Below are 17,257 nucleotides of genomic sequence, written 5' to 3'. Positions count from 1 at the left end.
TTACTGGTCCCGTATTTGGCGGCAGATCCTCAGTCCTGGTCCTGCCCAAGCCAATGACAGTAATTGTTGGCGGCTTACGCTTTTGGCACTCTCTGAACCCCTGATATTACGTCAATTGTTACTCTGTGCTCTGAGATGGAGCCCTTTGATACTTTGAGCTCAGTACTCTGGCAGTGTGACAAAGTATTCTGGCGCCTGGCGGTGCGTGACAAAGAGCCTTGCAAGTGGTAGTTGGTTCTGGTTTTGGTTTAGAGAGCAAAATTACCACATAGGTCCAGGATCGAGATCAGAATATACAGAGTAAATTACCACCACTGTATTACTCGCAAATGGTAGTCCTGACACTCAAGCGTTTTGGAGATGGCGTTCTTTTAGTCAAAATATATACAAAATCTGTTTAGAAAAAAAGAATTAATATCGGGATAGGAACATTATTTATAAGTCACATTGTTGTGATGTTTCTGATGAAAATTTCTGATAATTCCGTAGAAAGAAAAGAGTTAAATAAAAGTGCAAACATTGAAGACATTCTTTGTTACTACTCATTCATACTTTTATAGTTAAACGGCAACAAGAATGCTAATATAGTAATATCTCTCCAAACATATCAAGGTCCACTGAATTTGAAGTTCAATAACAGCAAAAGGTAAGATGCACGGCAACAAGGCTTCAAGGTAGTGACACTGACGACTACTAGTGAGGCAGTGAGGTACGGGGCCGTGCTGGGGGGAGTCGGAGGTAATTCTACTTAATTCTACTTACCAGTTTTACTGTGTACAATTAAGTGCAATTCTGCAAATCCTGCACGTGCAGGGAGTAACTGTCAACATGTTGGAGTATTTGGATATAAGCCTCTTAGTTACATATATATTATATACTTATATATAGGGCTTTAACCCCTTGACTTAATCGCGGGAGAAAGGGCTACGTAAGGCAGTAAGTCTCCAAACCAATTAACAAAGGGAGGGAACACTTAGATGAAAGAAAATATACAGTTCATACCCGGAACCGTGTGATGGACTATATTGATGGACCGCTATGTTTACGTTGGTCTGATGGTATACACAATCGGTGGTAAACGAGCACGTAGAAAATAAATAGGAGAGTAAAACAAAAGAAAGTAACAACTATAGGTCGGGACTGAATAGTTGGCAGTTGGGACTTGGGTTGTACAGACCAAATTAAATTGTAGACTGCTAAAAGTGCTAATAGCATACACTAAATTCTCTTTCCTATATAATTAGTTGGCAGAATGTCAAGAACTGTTGTCAGACGTTGCCAGCTGGCCAGACACGCGCGTCTCCTCCTGGACCGCAACTATTATTGAAAAATAGTTGAGGTCGCAACGTCAGACAATTATATTGGAGCTTATAGAAGTCTATGAGAAAGTTGTAACAATTCAAATTAATTGAAGTACAATTTCCTGGTACTTATCATGAAACAGTGTCATCAAAGTTTAGAAAAAACTTCCAACTATGTATATAACATAACCGTTACGTGCCCCACTTAAAATTACTAAAACATTATAGATGATCAAAATGAGACTAAAACTATTATAGGGTTCAACTAATACCGTGAGTAGAATGACCAACTGAAAATGTTACCAAATAAGAAGGCGTGGTGTTTATATTGGTGTATGTGTCGAGGAGTTGTTCAGAGACAAAAACAAAAGTCGGACAGTGTTTTAGGGCGAATCGATTCGATAGAAATATTCAGGATAAGATTTTTGTTTTGGCGCATGTAGGAAACAAAATAATTATAAAGAAATCTTAGTAGGGATTCCTACCTAACAATGGAAAGAGGTCACGAAGGAGACCCGGAAAGGGTTGGATGACCTGCACTGTTCACTTGAAGATGCTGCTAACTTAACAGGTGTTGACAACATCAACCGAGATGCAGTACTTCAGTTAGCATTGAACCGAGTGGGCTGGATAAACTTTTTACGACGTTTAACTTTAAGAGATGTGTGTGATGCAGGCAACTCCAACGACTAGCAGGAGACCTCTTCATGTGGCATGTAGTTATAACAATATTACTGCAACTTGCTACTCAATAGTTTATTAGGGAGTGTATTACGGTGTTGCATATAGTGAGCTGAATATATATATGCTACCCTTACAATATAACTATGTAAGTTATATAGTTATGCTTGGAAACTCTTGGCAGGTCTAGATATATTGAAACTTGTGACAAACAATATAAACTATGATTTGATTGACTGGGGACTGGCCCGTAGAACCAGACAATGTTTACTCAAAATATTATATAATTATATTGGTTATTAGAAATTCACACAAAATTTAATGTTGTAAAACAAATATGTCGAACGGTGTAATATATGAATGAAAAAGTCACACGACTCAGATTGTTGGTTTGTCATGGCGAGTATTAAAACTTGATTTATGTTTCCTGGAGTCCCAAACATGACACAACCCTTTTATAGCTCATCTTTGGATCTCAGGTAGTTAGGTGTAAATACTGGAAGACAATAGTATCTGATTCTGAATGTGATGAGGGCGCTTTCAACATACACACCACGCCTTCTCATTTGGTTACATTTCCAGTAGGTCATACTACTCATGGTATTACTTGAACCCAATAGTTTGAGTCTTTGTGTCTCATTTTGGATTAAAATGATCATCTATCATCAACTTTAAATCAATAATCCCAGTAAATGTGTGTGTGTGTGTGTGTGTGTGTGTGTGTGTGTGTGTGTGTGTGTGTGTGTGTGTGTGTGTGTGTGTGTGTGTGTGTGTGTGTGTGTGTGTGTGTGTGTGTGTGTGTGTGTGTGTGTGTGTGTGTGTGTGTGTGTGTGTGTGTGTGTGTGTGTGTGTGTGTGTGTGTGTGTGTGTGTGTGTGTGTGTGTGTGTGTGTGTGTGTGTGTGTGTGTGTGTGTGTGTGTGTGTGTGTGTGTGTGTGTGTGTGTGTGTGTGTGTGTGTGTGTGTGTTTGGGAAATTTCCGAGCGGCTTAATTAAGTAAACGGTAAGAATTACAGGACTGGTTTTTTTTCGGTATAGTGCCGACAAAATTCTGACGAAGCCAGTGGTAAGTCGTTTAATTGATGGTTTAGTACCACAAATGTGACATAAAATCATAAAATGGCTGACTTTCTCTCTCTCTCTGTCTCTGTCTCTCTCTCTCTCTCTCTCTCTCTGTCTCTCTCTCTGTCTCTCTCTCTCTCTCTCTCTCTCTCTCTCTCTCTCTCTCTCTCTCTCTCTCTCTCTCTCTCTCTCTCTCTCTCTCTCTCTCTCTCTCTCTCTCTCTCTCTCTCTCTTTTTCTCTCTCTCTCTTTTTCTCTCTCTCTCTCTCTCTCTCTCTCTCTCTCTCTCTCTCTCTCTCTCTCTCTCTCTCTCTCTCTCTCTCTCTCTCTCTCTCTCTCTCTCTCTCTCTCTCTCTCTCTCTCTCTCTCTCTCTCTCTCTCTCTCTCTCTCTCTCTCTCTCTCTCTCTCTCTCTCTCTCTCTCTCCCTTACTGCATATTATGCAGAGCTGGCCGCTGGTACATGAACCATAATTAGGTTATTTAGAGAGAGAGATTTCATACTTTCATACGACAATATTTTACCAAAACCCATAATCATGGGTAGAGTGGACCGCTGTCAGTGTCTCTCTTTTCCAAACAAAAGGAAATGATATTACTTTGATTGACCGTTCTCAAATGCAAAATGATACCGAGAATGAAATCGGTCGCTCGCTTTTCCCATTCATTCACGGCGTACGAATTGTAATAAGCTTCGATTGATTACATCAATCAGATGCTGTAAAAATCTCTTTGGGTTGCGTTCGGGTCGATACCTAGTATTTCGGGGTAAGGGTGGTAGTTATTAGTATTACTTATTGAATTAGCTGAAGTTTATTGAATCTTCATTGCCGAGTACAGCTGCCTTTGGGTAGTTCTTCTTAATCTATTACAATTGTAAATGAATGGGAAAAGCGAGCGACCGATTTCATTCTCGGTATCATTTTGCATTTGAGAACGGTCAATCAAAGTAATATCATTTCCTTTTGTTTGGAAAAGAGAGACACTGACAGCGGTCCACTCTACCCATGATTATGGGTTTTGGTAAAATATCATCTCTTTTTGATTATAATGTCAGGGTACTTTATTAAGTCGAAATATAAACTGATATCTTCATTAATAAGGAGGAAGTTACAACGATTTTGAAATCTATCCTTTAAAAACATTTCCTTGTGTTTAGGGAAGCATATCGGTCGATCACTGACTGAATATGCCACTTAATACTCATTCAAGTTGGCATTAAATTCATATATAATGACATTAAACTGTCGTGGCAAAGCAGAATTTGTTGGAAATCACGAATGAGCAAAATTCTCACCTTTCGCACGTGCAAACTTTGAGCAGACGTTGCGTGCGCATCCAATATTGAATCGCCGTAAATTTTTGCATGTAATTGTTTTATATATAGCTTGATAAGCATGCAAAGTTTCAAAGTATTTTAAGAAGAACTGTAATCACAACGGCACTCTAAAGTTGACAGAAAATGACGAAAACAGCAATTTTTAGTGATTTTATCGATTTTCTATCAATTTGGGCGTGTCCCAACGTGTGCAACTTTTCGATTTTCAACTTTAAAACTAGCCTATGACACAATTTATACCTATAGGAAGCAGAACTGAGCTCCACAACCCAAGGCATGGCCCAACACCAGAGAATACTAAATCGCAAAATTGACGTTTTTATAAAATAATTCTTCAGAAAAGCACAAACTTCAATGACGAATATCTTTATGAAGGAGCAAGCTAGAAAAACTTTCCGGTAGATTTTCAGAATGCTTGAACAATTATCTAAGATGAAAATTTCCTCAGATTTTGAATAAAATTACTCCTTAATGGTTTAAAATTAATTTTAAAAGTTATTACTTTGTCAAAAATCAAGTTTTAAAAACGGTTAACTTGATGACGTCATCAAGGGGTGTTTATGACGTCAAATAATTTTTTTATACAATGTAAACTAAAGTATAAACAATTATTTGCAAGACCTGTGGTCGGAAATGGCTGTATCTTTTATACTTTTGAATCTATGGACAATTAAATACAGGCTACAATTGACTGGCAAAGCGTCTATCCCTGAATATATATATATATGTATATATGTATCACGACAATCTATCGTAAAACAGGGGTTCTAGAAAACCCACTTCCCGATGCTCCTGAAACCTGAAACTTTTTTTGCAGTCGATTTGGTCAACGTCTAGACGCCCTGAAAAATTTCAGATCTCTAACTCAATTTTAACATGGTTTTTAAGGCACCTGAATATGGCGATTTTGGGTTTTTTACCGAATTTCGTATAACAGTGCTGGCGAGTATTTTATGCAAATTTCTTAAAAATCTCAACATAACTATTTTTATTCCTGTCATCTTTGACATCAAATTAGAATGTTTTGAACTAAAAATAAATCTGCTGAACGACTTCCGATGAGTCTTAATGCCTGAAAAACTCCTGTCGGAGGCGGCGGCCTTCGGCCGCCGCCTCCGGGCGGAGTGCACGCTTCGCGTGCACGAAAGAGGCTTCCGACGAGTACCAAAGGGGTTATAATAGTAAAGGGGGTATAATAGTAAAGGGGGTACAATAGTAAAGGGGGTACATAGTATACCCCCAATAAAGACACCGCTCGTGCTTGCCAGCACTGTGATAATGCGTGTTATCGAATATAATAGGCGGGTTTATACTTTTGCATTTCAACTGCGATAGTGAAGTCCCGGCCGTAGGCACAGGTAACACTAGTAAACTAATAAAGTGAAGAGATTTGCATTGAGTACATACAACTACAAATCTCTTGAATATTCAAGTAACTAGTTCTAAAGAAACTCGACTACCACAAGCTGAATATTGGTGAGAGAAAAGGTAGCTAATTACTGGGTTATGTAGAAACAAAAGTACCTTCTCAGTCTAACTATAATAGTATAAACACATGATGCATGCTGAATAGTGAGTTATAATCGAGTTAAAACAAACTGCAGATCCTAGCAGCAGACCATTGTATACAAAATGTGCGGAGACATCCAGCTACTGGGCTACTTACGTGTCCTGTCATAAGATCACAACAAATAGGAGCGGGCTGCCAAACATTCCTAAATATTTGGCCATCACTGCTTTTATACGCCCAATCTCGATATTATACGCGTTCATAATATATGGTCACGCAGATACGTTTATAAAGCCTCGACAACGCGTTTATATGGTTTCAATCCACGTACGTAAGAAGATTAATGACCACGTTGCGATTTGAGATTGTGCCAAGTTTATTGTAGTCTAGCCGTGTTATTATCCACGACTAAACCTTCATGAATTTGATTACATGAAGTTGTTAATAAGTTTAGACATTTACCTACATTTCATAGCAGAGGGCTGGAAATGTTGTTGGGGCCTCTTCAAATTTGCGTTATGTTCCTACATAGAAATAGAACATCGTAGAGACTTTTGAATAGGCAATGGCCATATTTGTATACAATTTATAATGAGTTATGAATAGAAGCAGTATATGCTAAAAATGCCTTATTTTAGAGTTATTGGCCGAAAACTTATTTTGGTCATGAGCTGACCTAATTTTGCTAACTTTTGATAAAAACATGTTAAGAATTCTGTAATCTGGATGCGCGGCGTTTAAACTAACTACGATGAACATACTTATGTGAATAAACAATTGCCCTCAAATGCTTACTTTTTATGTTGTTGGACCCAAAAATTGTCAGTCCTCTACTATGAAAAGTCAGTCCTCTACTATGAAATGTCAGTTCTCTACTATGAAATATCAGTCTTCTACTATGAAATGGTTCAGGGAGTAAACATCTCACATCGTGCAAAACTGACAAGACTAGTTTAAGTTATGCAGCGACGAATCTTAATTAAATTACAAATCAAAGTAAAGTCGTCCAACAAACCGTAATATAACGTTATTAGAATATGTGGATTACATGAACGATCTATATTATATAGTGTTTAAGTACGTGAGATTAAATTTTCGGGACAGAACTGGCGTTACCAGATCTCGTCGACCAATGTAAAATTTGCCAGCAAATCGATAAGAAGTCAGATAACGAAAATGGGTGAGATTATGTGTTGAAAACTTGTCAGATAAAAGTTAAAAGTTCCGTCAAAACAGTCAGGTCACGCGATAAATAATGTGGTCTGTTCGTCTGTTCGTGGTGCTCTGCTCGTTCGTTTGTATGGTGTGTTACGTACGATTTAATGGATCCAGAAGGCTTCTCTGTCCAGAGCAAGGATTCTTGTGGGCATGTTCACATTATCCGCTGGGGAAGATATGGTATTAACAGAGTTATAACAACGTGTCATCACTGACTAACAACTTGCCAGGAAAACTGATAATATCAACAAATTTCGGTTCCGACTTCCTGCTATACAATTGAAGAAGAGATAAAGCTCTGAAAACAGTTTATTCTCTAGGCGTGGTTTGTAACAACTTGTCATATAGAGAATTGGTCTTCTCTATGCCGCGTATTGATTTGATCGAAATAGTACAGCGAATAGTATGACTATGTACAATGAAAATGACAATATCAAATCAAGCTGTGATACGTGTTATTGACATAAAACCAGTGTTCGTAAAATTCAAACGTCTTATGAAATTGCGAAAAATTGCTAGTTGTATCACAATTTGACCAGAGAAGGAGAATAGTAAAATAGACGGATAATAGTAAAACTCTAGTAATAATACTAGACAGTAAATACTTACAGCTGATCTCTCCACTGACACTGACGAGGAAGATGACCTCGAAATCGTAGGCTCCGTCAATCGTCACAACAGCTTTATAGTATCCTGCATCTACCCAGTTGGTATACCTAGGATATGGCATTATCATTGAACGCTTCAGTGATGTTATACATCTGTTAGTTTTCAATCTGTTACTGCCCAGAAGTATGATTTTGTAAATTATTCCTGATTATCATCCCTCTTGGCAGATGCTACACCAAAAGAGGAACCCTCCAGGGTTAACAGTAAGTTAACAGCAATCCCTAACCTGATGGTAAGTTCGAGGTTCTTGTTCCCAAACTCATGTTTCTTGCTGGTGGCAATCTGTTCTAGAGGGTACAGTCTATACCAGTTCACACTCGTCAGAGAGCACTTTACAAACGTACTGGGATCCTTCAGTCCTATAGTAACATCGTGCCACAAGTGAACGTTGGCTCTGGTGTATTGGACTCCTTGGTTCCCTGGGTAACGTTAGTGTTAAATACAGTGTGAAAATATGTGGAGAGACACTGGACCTGGATGGCCCACAAGAGGATAGCATGAAGATGCTTTGCCAACCTCTAGGGAGTGGGAAAATGAGTGGGATGAGTGGCAGGTCGAATGAGGAAGAATTAAAATCGAATCAGTGAGATTTGTTTGTTGTGATTTGTTCCCAGCCTATTAGGGTCAAAGTATACTTTTGAGTCGTGTTATCCAGCTCGATAAGATTACCGTAAAACTGCATAGTCACATGGTTCTTCTTCGTGCGGGGGTTGTGGACAAGGTAACCATTGGAAGATAGAGCATGATTATATGTGACCGGAAATAAATTGTGCCAGCTCATGAGGTTGGCACAATTCATTTCCCGGTCATGTTAAAATCAATGATGAGAAACTAAAACTTAAATTACTAAGTTATTAGTATTATTAAATAAGAGATAATAACGTATTACGTTATCAAACTCTCGTGGAAACGGCCGGAAATAAATCGTGCCAATATATTTTAAAATCAGTGATGCTATGGAAAGTAAAACTAAAATGAGAAATAAGAAAGTAACTTACAGTGACCCTGGACCATGAGTCTGAAGTAGAGTTTGATAGACTGGGCAGAATCAGCCAGTCTAGCGTAGTAGATACCACCATCATTGACACTTAGATGTGAAACTGTCAGGAAGTAGTAGAATGTGTTCTTTCCTGCTTTCTTGTCCTGCATCCTGCAGAGTATGAAGTCATTAAATAACTGAATATAAGTTTTACATTATATAGAATATGAAGATGTGCGAAAGTTTAATTAATCAACCTTCAATCCAGGGCCTCTGGTTACACATAACAGAACAGTAATCAGCTCACAAGAAAAGTTAAAACGTTAAAAACTTAAAAGGAAGTTAAAAAGTTATCGATTTTAAAACAAGTAATCATGAGCTTCAGTAAAAAAGCTGGAAACCCGTCCTACGGACGAATAATCATAAAATCCCAAACCTGTAAGCGTTGAACTTCCTGGTGTCGTGAACATTGAACTTCTTCATGTTCTCAGTTTTAGCGATGACCCGTTTGTTACCGTGACTGTCAACGTAGTACCAGTACAGCTTGTCAGGGGAGATCTCCTCTAATTTGAAGACCAGCTGAGCAACACCTCCAACTCTAGCAATGACTTTCTGGGGATCCTCGGGAGTTCCCAGGAATACTGCAGAGGAAAGGATAAGATTGAGTCTAGTGACATAGTAAAGACCTATTACGAATGATTCGAACAAATTTAATAAAGCACATAACATAGCATGAAATATTTAAATAACGGAATCAAGTTTTAAAACTAGCTAAGCAGAATAAGTTCTGGTTTACTGTTACCATGGTGATTGTTACGGGATCGTTACCATGGTTACTGTAACAATGGTAACTGTAACAATGGTGACTGTAACCATGGTTACTGTAACAATGGTAACTGTTACCATGGTAACAATAATTAAAACAGCGTGTTTTGCTACTTACTAGCAGGCTCATGGGGGAAGGTTAGAGGTTGAGCAGGTTTGTTGTTAGCAGAAGTCCTGCTGTACGGTTTCAGAACGATGTTCCTAAGCTTGTCTCCCACAATCTTGATCTCAAAGATAGCTCTAGTATGGTAGCCGTCCTCCAGCTCCGTCTCAGCTATGTACAGACCCTTATCTTTAGCGTTCACGTACACAATGTCCATGGTTCTCTTGAACCTGTTCTCAGCCGGAGATTTCTGTACGTATTTCTTGCCGTTGTGAACGGGAATCTTGTTCTTGCCAACCATGTGGAACCAGGTAACTTTCTTGACGGGGGAGCGGTGGTCGAACTCGAATCCCATGGTAACAGTGTCGTGCATGAAGGTCTCTATCACTCTTGGAATCTCTGCTGGCTCTGAGAATGGATTGAATTTAAATTGAATTTCGATAATAAATGGTAGACTAACAGTTAAATTACACGAAAATAAGCAATATCAACTGAGACATGAACAACAGTTCTGAGAGTAACTCACTTTCTCCCTCCACGACCAGCTTGAAGGAAACCGGGAGTTTCTCTCCGTCAGCAGTAGCAACCTCACAGTTGTAGAATCCAGCGTCAGGTCTGTCCACCCAGTTAACTGTCAGGTAGTATTTGGGGTGAGCACTCTTCAGTCTTGATCTTCTTTCCGTCAGCCACCACTTTCCTGGTCTTGCCCCCGTTCACATAGGTCCAGGAGATCCCTTTAATCTCGACGTTCTTGGGCGATTCGAAACTGAAGATAACGTTCTGTCCCCACTTTACTTTGGTGATGTGTACCTTGGGTTTGCGAGCTGAAACAAGAATATTTAGGCCTTTTGAAAGTAATACAGCTAGAAAATATATCAAAATTAACATAGAGATGGTATCCAAAGTGGCATGAATTTATGCTAAGAGATTTATTTATAACATACGTGGCAGAGGTTTGACTTCCAATCTGAAGAGAGCTCTGAGAGTGTAATCTCCAAGATCTACCACAGCAATATAACAGCCCTCGTCTAGAGCAGGTTTCAGTTTTGTGATCGTCATACTTTTCCTGTCCGCGGTGACGCTGTACTTCTTGTACTTTCCTGGACACGAAGTGCTTAGATCCTTGGTTAGCTGATATTTAGGGGCTTAAAATTTCAATATTTTAGGTGAAATAAGATGTTGAATCTATTCTAAGATCCTTACCAGGGGAAGTTTTGAGTTCTCGTCGAGGATCAGAGAGGTGGAACCATCTGATACTCTTAACCTGGTCACCAGGTACAAGGGAGTATTGGAAGGAGAGAGTTACTGTCCAGTATTCTGTAGCTTTTATAATTCTCATTGGGGGCTCAACATCTGTGAGGAGGGGGTAGTTTAGTTTCTAACTAACACACATGTTACCATGGTGACTACTGGAGTATCGAATAAATCGACTTATTAGAACCAGATCTCATATATCTCATCCTCTAACTTCCAAAACAGAGCTCACTTATGTTATTGAAATGCATCTTTGTGTTTATCACCGAAAGACTTTAAACTGTAATAGCAGCATAATATGAGTATCAAGGTGCCTGTCCAAACCTTCAGCTCTAATAGCGAAATACTCGTCCTTAGTCTCCCCATCGTTAGTAGTAAGTACTGCTTGGTACATGCCAATATCACAGTCCTGAACCCCAGAGATAGTCAATTGACGGTTCTTGTCAGTCACTTGGAACTGGTCTCCCTCTTTGATGGGTCTGGCAGGGGATTACGTCAGTAACTGGTTAGTTTGAGTCTACAAAGGGATTACGTCAGAATATATGCTGTTTTAATCTATCTGCAGATTTAGTTTAAGTTAGTTTAAGTGTTTAACCTTAATAAGAAACAACGTCATAATATTTAGACGGTATTTATCTAGTTTAAATTCGCTTAATTAAGTCTTTAAAATGATGGTACAACGTCAGGGGTTTGGACGACATTTCACCCTGATTTAAATTGCCGGACTGATCCCGAAGCATCATCCACTCTTTACATTACACACATTTCAGAACACACAACATTACACGCGGGTCAGATAGGATTGTCAGGAATCTATCAACACATTGACAGCTTCGTCACTGACATGTCATGTTCGTGCACGTATAAAACCACGTGGTATGCACGTATAATGCACATGGTAACCACACGTATAATGCACATGGTAACCACACGTGGTATGCACGTGCGGTGCCCTCGTACGTACCGAGGCACGTCGTCCACAATCCTGAACCAGTGGATCTTGGTAATGATGGTGCTGCTGGGTTCATGGACGCTGAACACTACTGTTCCTCCTAGGTGGGTCTCGCAGGGGTTCACGATTTCTGAAGAATTTACGATAGACGTATAGAAAGATGGTTTGGAACTATCAGTGTAATAAAAAATATTTGGCTGATTCGTAGTATCAACATTTTTTCGCAAAACAATTTAACACTCAATAATAATGTTTGAGCTATGGCCTTATTGGCCTATGACCTTATTGTAACCTTTTATAAAAGAATGCAATATAAATATAAAACTTACTAGGCTCGGCCTTGACAATGACATTGAAGAGACCGTCTGTCATCCTACCCATGTATTTAACAAGGACCCTGTAGTAACCCGCATCAGCGAATCTAACACGAGCCATCAGAAGAGAGGACTTGGTACCCTTGGTCTTTATCGCTACACGTCCTGAGGGTCTGATTGGGGTGGATTTCTTGGTCTTAGGATCGAACTTGTACCAAACGATACTCTTGATGTTTTTACCGTACATCAGCTCAAAGTTTAGGGCTATCTTAGACCCAGCCACAGCTTGTATCTTCTCAGCCTGGTTGATAGGCTCGAAGTCTACAGTGTCAGGTATCACCCCGTTGACAGTAATCTGGAAGTATTTAGTGACTTTCCTCCCTCCCACGTTGATGACAGCCTGGTAGTACCCCTCATCCTCCCACTCTATCTGAAGGATCCTGAGCTTGTGGCCCTCTATCTTGTACTTGACATTGTCTGACTTTATGAGAGTGGTGGGGTTCAGTCTGTAGAACTCTACCCCGCTGATGTGACCTCCGCTGTTGAAGAATATATCCAGGTGATGGGCTAGGGGACTCTTGAACTGATGGATCGTGTGAAGTGGCTCTGAAAGAATTTTAGGAATTAGTACAACGAGGAATATGCACTGCAGATGGTGGCTATACATATAAGTGTTGAAACAGGGAATATTTCCACAGTAGCTCTATAACTAAAATTCATTTGCTTTGCCGAAAAAACCGAGCATATTTAGCTGATATCAGACAATTGATGAATTAATTTCAACTAACTAGTTCCCTCGATTGTCATAATGTAGTAAGCTACAAGGTTCTTTCCGTGCTTTGTTCTGACAGCTAGCACGTACTGTCCTCTGTCTGCTTTTGTTACTTCTTTCACCACCAAAAACACGTACGTTCCTTTCTTGATTACCTCGTATCTGAGATGAAGACCTGTTACCACGGTTATTGTTTTCATGGATCCTGTTACCATGGATACTGTTGCCATAGTTGCTATTACCATTGTCGCTGCTTCCATTGTAACTGTTAACGTGGTTGGTGGGTACTGTTTCCATGATTTCTGATCATTAAAATTTTAAATATTTAAAAAAATATTTCAACGATTTCTGATCATTAAAATTTTAAATATTTAAAAGTGTTTTAAAATTTAAAAAATCATACTTCTTGCCGGGGGATATTTGCCTCCTCTTGTTTCCAATAACACGATACCAGTTGATCTTATCAACAGGAACATTTCCGAGGAAACCAGCCAGAATGACAGTTTGTCCGACTACGTTCTGTGTTTTAATAGGACGGGAGGATGTGCCGGGCTGTCCGTTGGGTATACCAGTCGGGGTGAAGGCTGCAGCTGGAGTCTGGAGCACTGAGGAAGGGAATTGTTACAAATAACATGATGTTTATTAACAAGGCAAGTGTTTTACAGCTCGAAAAAAAAACCCCCCGAAATAACACAGCTATTATTGATAAACAGTCGGGTTATATTATAACTTACAGACGTGAGCCTCGTCTCCCTTCACCTTTATCAGAAACCTAGCTCGGGTTCTGTATCCGTCCTCCAGGGTTATGATAGCCTCGTAGAATCCTGGTAAAGTTACTTTTACTATTGCTATATCAAATAATGTTCGTACTTAATCCTGTAAAAGGACGAAAACGAAAAGAAATATGTTTTCATTTTAATCTGGCAACACTATGTTCAAACCTGCGTCTTGTTGTTCGATGCTCTTGACAAGAACTGTTCTCTTCATTCCATCCTTAGACTTGGTGAAACTAATCCTCTTGCTGGGGTCCACTCTTCTGTTAGGGTTGATGTGCATCCAGTCAATACTCTTGATCTTCCTAGCGTTCTTGAACGAGATCCCCATGGTAACGTTATCCCCCAAATGTGAGACAACTACCTCTGGTTTAACACTAGGAGGTTCCCCGTCTACTCGCAAGAAGAACAGGACAGGTAACTCTTCATTAGCATCTGTAGTCACTACAGCTTTGTAGAACCCTACATCGTGTTCAGTACACCAGGACATCTTCAGAGAGTAGTCGGGACTGTTCTTCTCAAATGTGATCCGTTTATCAGCTTTAATGGAGTGGCTGACACTGCCTTTCTTGTGGTAGAAGGTCCAGTCTACTTTCTGTACTGTTACTCCTTTCGGTACTCTGAAGCTGAATACAGCACCTTGTCCCCACATTATCTTCAGTTCCTTTGGTACCAGAGCTTTCACTGGAAATTAAACAACTGTTAGTAAAACTATCTATCACAAGATATCGTTAACAGATCCTCACTCGACATATAGGCAGGATATGTAATTAGTATACTAAGCCCTATGTTAGGAATTGAAAAAATTACGATTAGTTCCTTTCCAAACCTGGTAGTTTCTCTACTTTGACAAGGAAGAGGGCCTCAGTTTTGTAGTTAGCAAACTCGATAACAGCAACGTAGTAGCCTTCATCACTAACATCCAACTTGTTGATGACCAGCGTCATCTTCTGGTTCTCCAATTGGTATTTTGGGTACTTCCCTTTAGACTGGCTGTAAATGGAAGAGACGGATTACATTAGAGTTTAGAGGTTGTTTAAAGCAGTTGATATCAATGGAAAACTCAAGATTTAGACAGATCAGTGTTGGTAAAAACCATTCAAAGCATGTATATTTTATAACTAATACATGTGGTACAGTATCAAGAGGTACCTGATCTGCACGAAGGGACGGGTGTGGTACCAGGATATACCCTTGAGCTTGTTTACAGCAGTTCGGGGCAGGTTGAAGCTCAGTTTAACAGTGTAGTACTCCTTAGCCTTCACTACAGTGGGTCGTCTGTGGTAGTCCAACTTGGTTGCTTTAAAGTACACTCTGGTGATGACTTGACTGCCTTTCTTCACGAGTGCCATGTAAACCCCGATATCTTCAGGACCGACATCAGCTACCACAAGTTTCTCCTCTCCCTCCAGGATGAAGTATTTGGGACCACCGGTCTCGCTGATCCGGATCCTGTGGCTGCCGGAGACACGGTACCAGGTGACGGAGGCACCAGCTGGTTTCCGGGTTCGGAACACGATGTCAGATCCTCGGAGCTGGAGTTTGTTCAGGTTATCAGCTGAAGGGGTTGAAGTCAGTTAGTCTTTAAAGATAGTACAAAGTCTGCTGTGATTGAAAAACTTCCTTTTCTTTAAGTTCCTAGAATGTTGGAGGTTACTTACTTGGTTTGTCACTGACAGTCAGTTTGTAGTACAGATCTGTCTTGCTCATGCCGTTATTATACATGATGAGAGAACGGTAGTATCCAGCATCGTCTGGTCTGACATCTTCTATTTGGAGGGAGTAGACACTCTTAGACTTGTAGGACCACACAGAGAACCTGTAGTTAGAGTGGTCAGAGTGGTCAGAGTTTAGTAGTGAGAGGGTTAGTGGTCTAATAACATTAAAATTACCTATGATAAGATGTGATAATCGCTTGAGTTACCCTGTTACCAGGGTTAATATTACCATGGGGGAATTTGGTAATCTTGGGGCACAATCGGGACAAAAACAGTTGAAGCACAGTTGAGGCAAAAAAATGATCAGAAGCACAGTTTAGGAAAAATTCTTGTATTAAGGCAAGTTACTATTACACAAGAAGATCGTTTACCCTTACCAATTTGCTTCATCAGGCCTCAACTTCAGGGCTTAACTGTGCCCCAAGTAGCTCCTTGCCCCAACTGTGTTCAGTTTCCCTACTTAGTTTTTCAACTGTGCTCCAACTGTTTTTGCCCCGATTGTGCCCCAAGTGTGTCCCAAGTAACTTTTTGCCCCAGCTGTGCCCTAATGGTGTCCCAAGTGTGTTTAGTTTCCCAAAACTGTTCTTCAAGTCATTTTTTGCCTCGACTGTGCCCCAAGTGTGCCCCCACTGTATTTGCCCCGACTATGCCCCAAGTGTGCCCCAAGTAACTTTTTGCCCCAACTGTGCCCCAGGAATTTCAATATTGTGCCCCAGGTGTGCCTAGCTAGATTACCAACTGGCCTACCATGGTTACTGTTACCATGGTCACTAGTTACCTGCCAGTAGGATTGATACGTCTGTTGACTTTACTGTGATGATCGTATTTGTACCAGATGACACACTTAACATTGTACGCGTTCCTTATCAAGAATGAGAACTTGATTCTGGATCCCTTGACAGCGGTGATGTGCCTGGCTTTGTCAGGAGACTCGAAGTGTTCAAGGTCAGATTCTGCGTGGAGTGGAGAGATTATAATATTGCGTATAATATCTGCTTTTTTGTTTGCATGGCTAGATCCTACGTTCGAATGCAGTCACACCCAATCAGTAGTTAATGTGTGTGGCCTTTATTAATGTCGACAAGATGTTGAATTTGGAACAAATCTTTGGAATTTACTGAAAATGTATCTCAAAGTAGACAATATTTAATACTGGACGTGTTTTATTCGACAACGATCCTTCAAAGTTTGAACTGGCACAACCGCTGTAACTATGGTAACTGGCACAACCGCTGCCGTTCATTAAATTAAAACTTATGTCCCATATTTCCACACTTCACAGTTTTAACATATGGTTACAAATTCCTCGTGAAATATTTAACATGTATGATTAATTATACTCACTCTTATGTTTGAATACAACCGCTGAAAAACATAAGGATTTAGTAAACAATTATTCAAAATTGTTAAACAGATCAAACAATCTAAAGTAAGAATAGAAATCTACAAAATTATACGTTAATTGTTGAGATTCAACTTTACTTTAAAGAATTGATCACATAGAAATTAAACGTAACTAGATCAGTTGAAAAATGTAAAAATTGGAAATATAAAGAGTGAACTTACGTTCCAAGGCAGCTTTAGCAGCAGCAGCATTTGCAGCGGCAGCAGCAGCAGCCTTAGCAGTGATGGCTGCAGCTGCAGCCTCGCTCTCCGATACCATAGCAGAATCAACCTCGGGAAGCATTTCAGGGATATCCTCCAAGGGTACCTCATTGTCAGGCTTGTCAGCTAACGCTACTGCCACCAGGGCAAGACTGAAAAGTTAGTTGGTTATTTAAGAGCGATATAG

At 39.9% G+C, this 17,257-nt stretch overlaps 2 protein-coding genes across 2 annotated transcripts in view; both read right to left on the bottom strand.

Annotated features, from left to right (window-relative positions):
• Nucleotides 1–7,225, bottom strand: part of LOC134826279 (sodium- and chloride-dependent GABA transporter 1-like) — a 27,535-nt gene extending 20,310 nt beyond the window's left edge. The window contains exon 1 of the mRNA XM_063838595.1: nucleotides 7,205–7,225. The gene's annotated coding sequence lies outside the window, so the exon portion shown is untranslated. The remainder of the gene's footprint in view (nucleotides 1–7,204) is intronic.
• Nucleotides 7,208–17,238, bottom strand: LOC134826814 (uncharacterized). The gene is made up of 22 exons (XM_063839314.1): nucleotides 17,032–17,238; nucleotides 16,810–16,830; nucleotides 16,244–16,418; nucleotides 15,409–15,566; nucleotides 14,900–15,305; nucleotides 14,577–14,740; nucleotides 13,916–14,431; nucleotides 13,709–13,798; nucleotides 13,378–13,579; nucleotides 12,991–13,136; nucleotides 12,218–12,808; nucleotides 11,901–12,018; nucleotides 11,261–11,415; nucleotides 10,886–11,035; nucleotides 10,627–10,782; nucleotides 10,209–10,313; nucleotides 9,698–10,090; nucleotides 9,191–9,395; nucleotides 8,774–8,925; nucleotides 8,002–8,194; nucleotides 7,716–7,822; nucleotides 7,208–7,272 (listed from the first exon to the last, which is right to left on the bottom strand). The coding sequence occupies exons 1-22, from the start codon at nucleotides 17,150–17,152 to the stop codon at nucleotides 7,208–7,210; spliced, it is 4,389 nt and encodes a 1,462-aa protein (XP_063695384.1). The 5' UTR covers nucleotides 17,153–17,238.
• Nucleotides 17,239–17,257: the final 19 nt, after the last annotated feature.

Source organism: Bolinopsis microptera, chromosome 2 (genome assembly GCF_026151205.1).
Source record: "Bolinopsis microptera isolate Bmic1 chromosome 2, MBARI_Bmic_1.0, whole genome shotgun sequence".
Taxonomy (NCBI): domain Eukaryota; kingdom Metazoa; phylum Ctenophora; class Tentaculata; order Lobata; family Bolinopsidae; genus Bolinopsis; species Bolinopsis microptera.
The sequence above is the reverse complement of the archived record's forward strand: the minus strand, read 5'-3'. Positions and strand labels throughout refer to the sequence as shown.

Bases quoted from the DNA above. Each gene is read 5' to 3' on its own strand.
- LOC134826814 (XM_063839314.1), bottom strand. From the start codon at position 17,152: ATGCTTCCCGAGGTTGATTCTGCTATGGTATCGGAGAGCGAGGCTGCA. The intron at 14,741-14,899 runs GTACCTCTTGAT...TTCCATTTACAG, and splicing joins CGTCCCTTCGTGCAGATCAG to CCAGTCTAAAGGGAAGTACC. The intron at 14,432-14,576 runs GTTTGGAAAGGA...TTTAATTTCCAG, and splicing joins CAAAGTAGAGAAACTACCAG to TGAAAGCTCTGGTACCAAAG.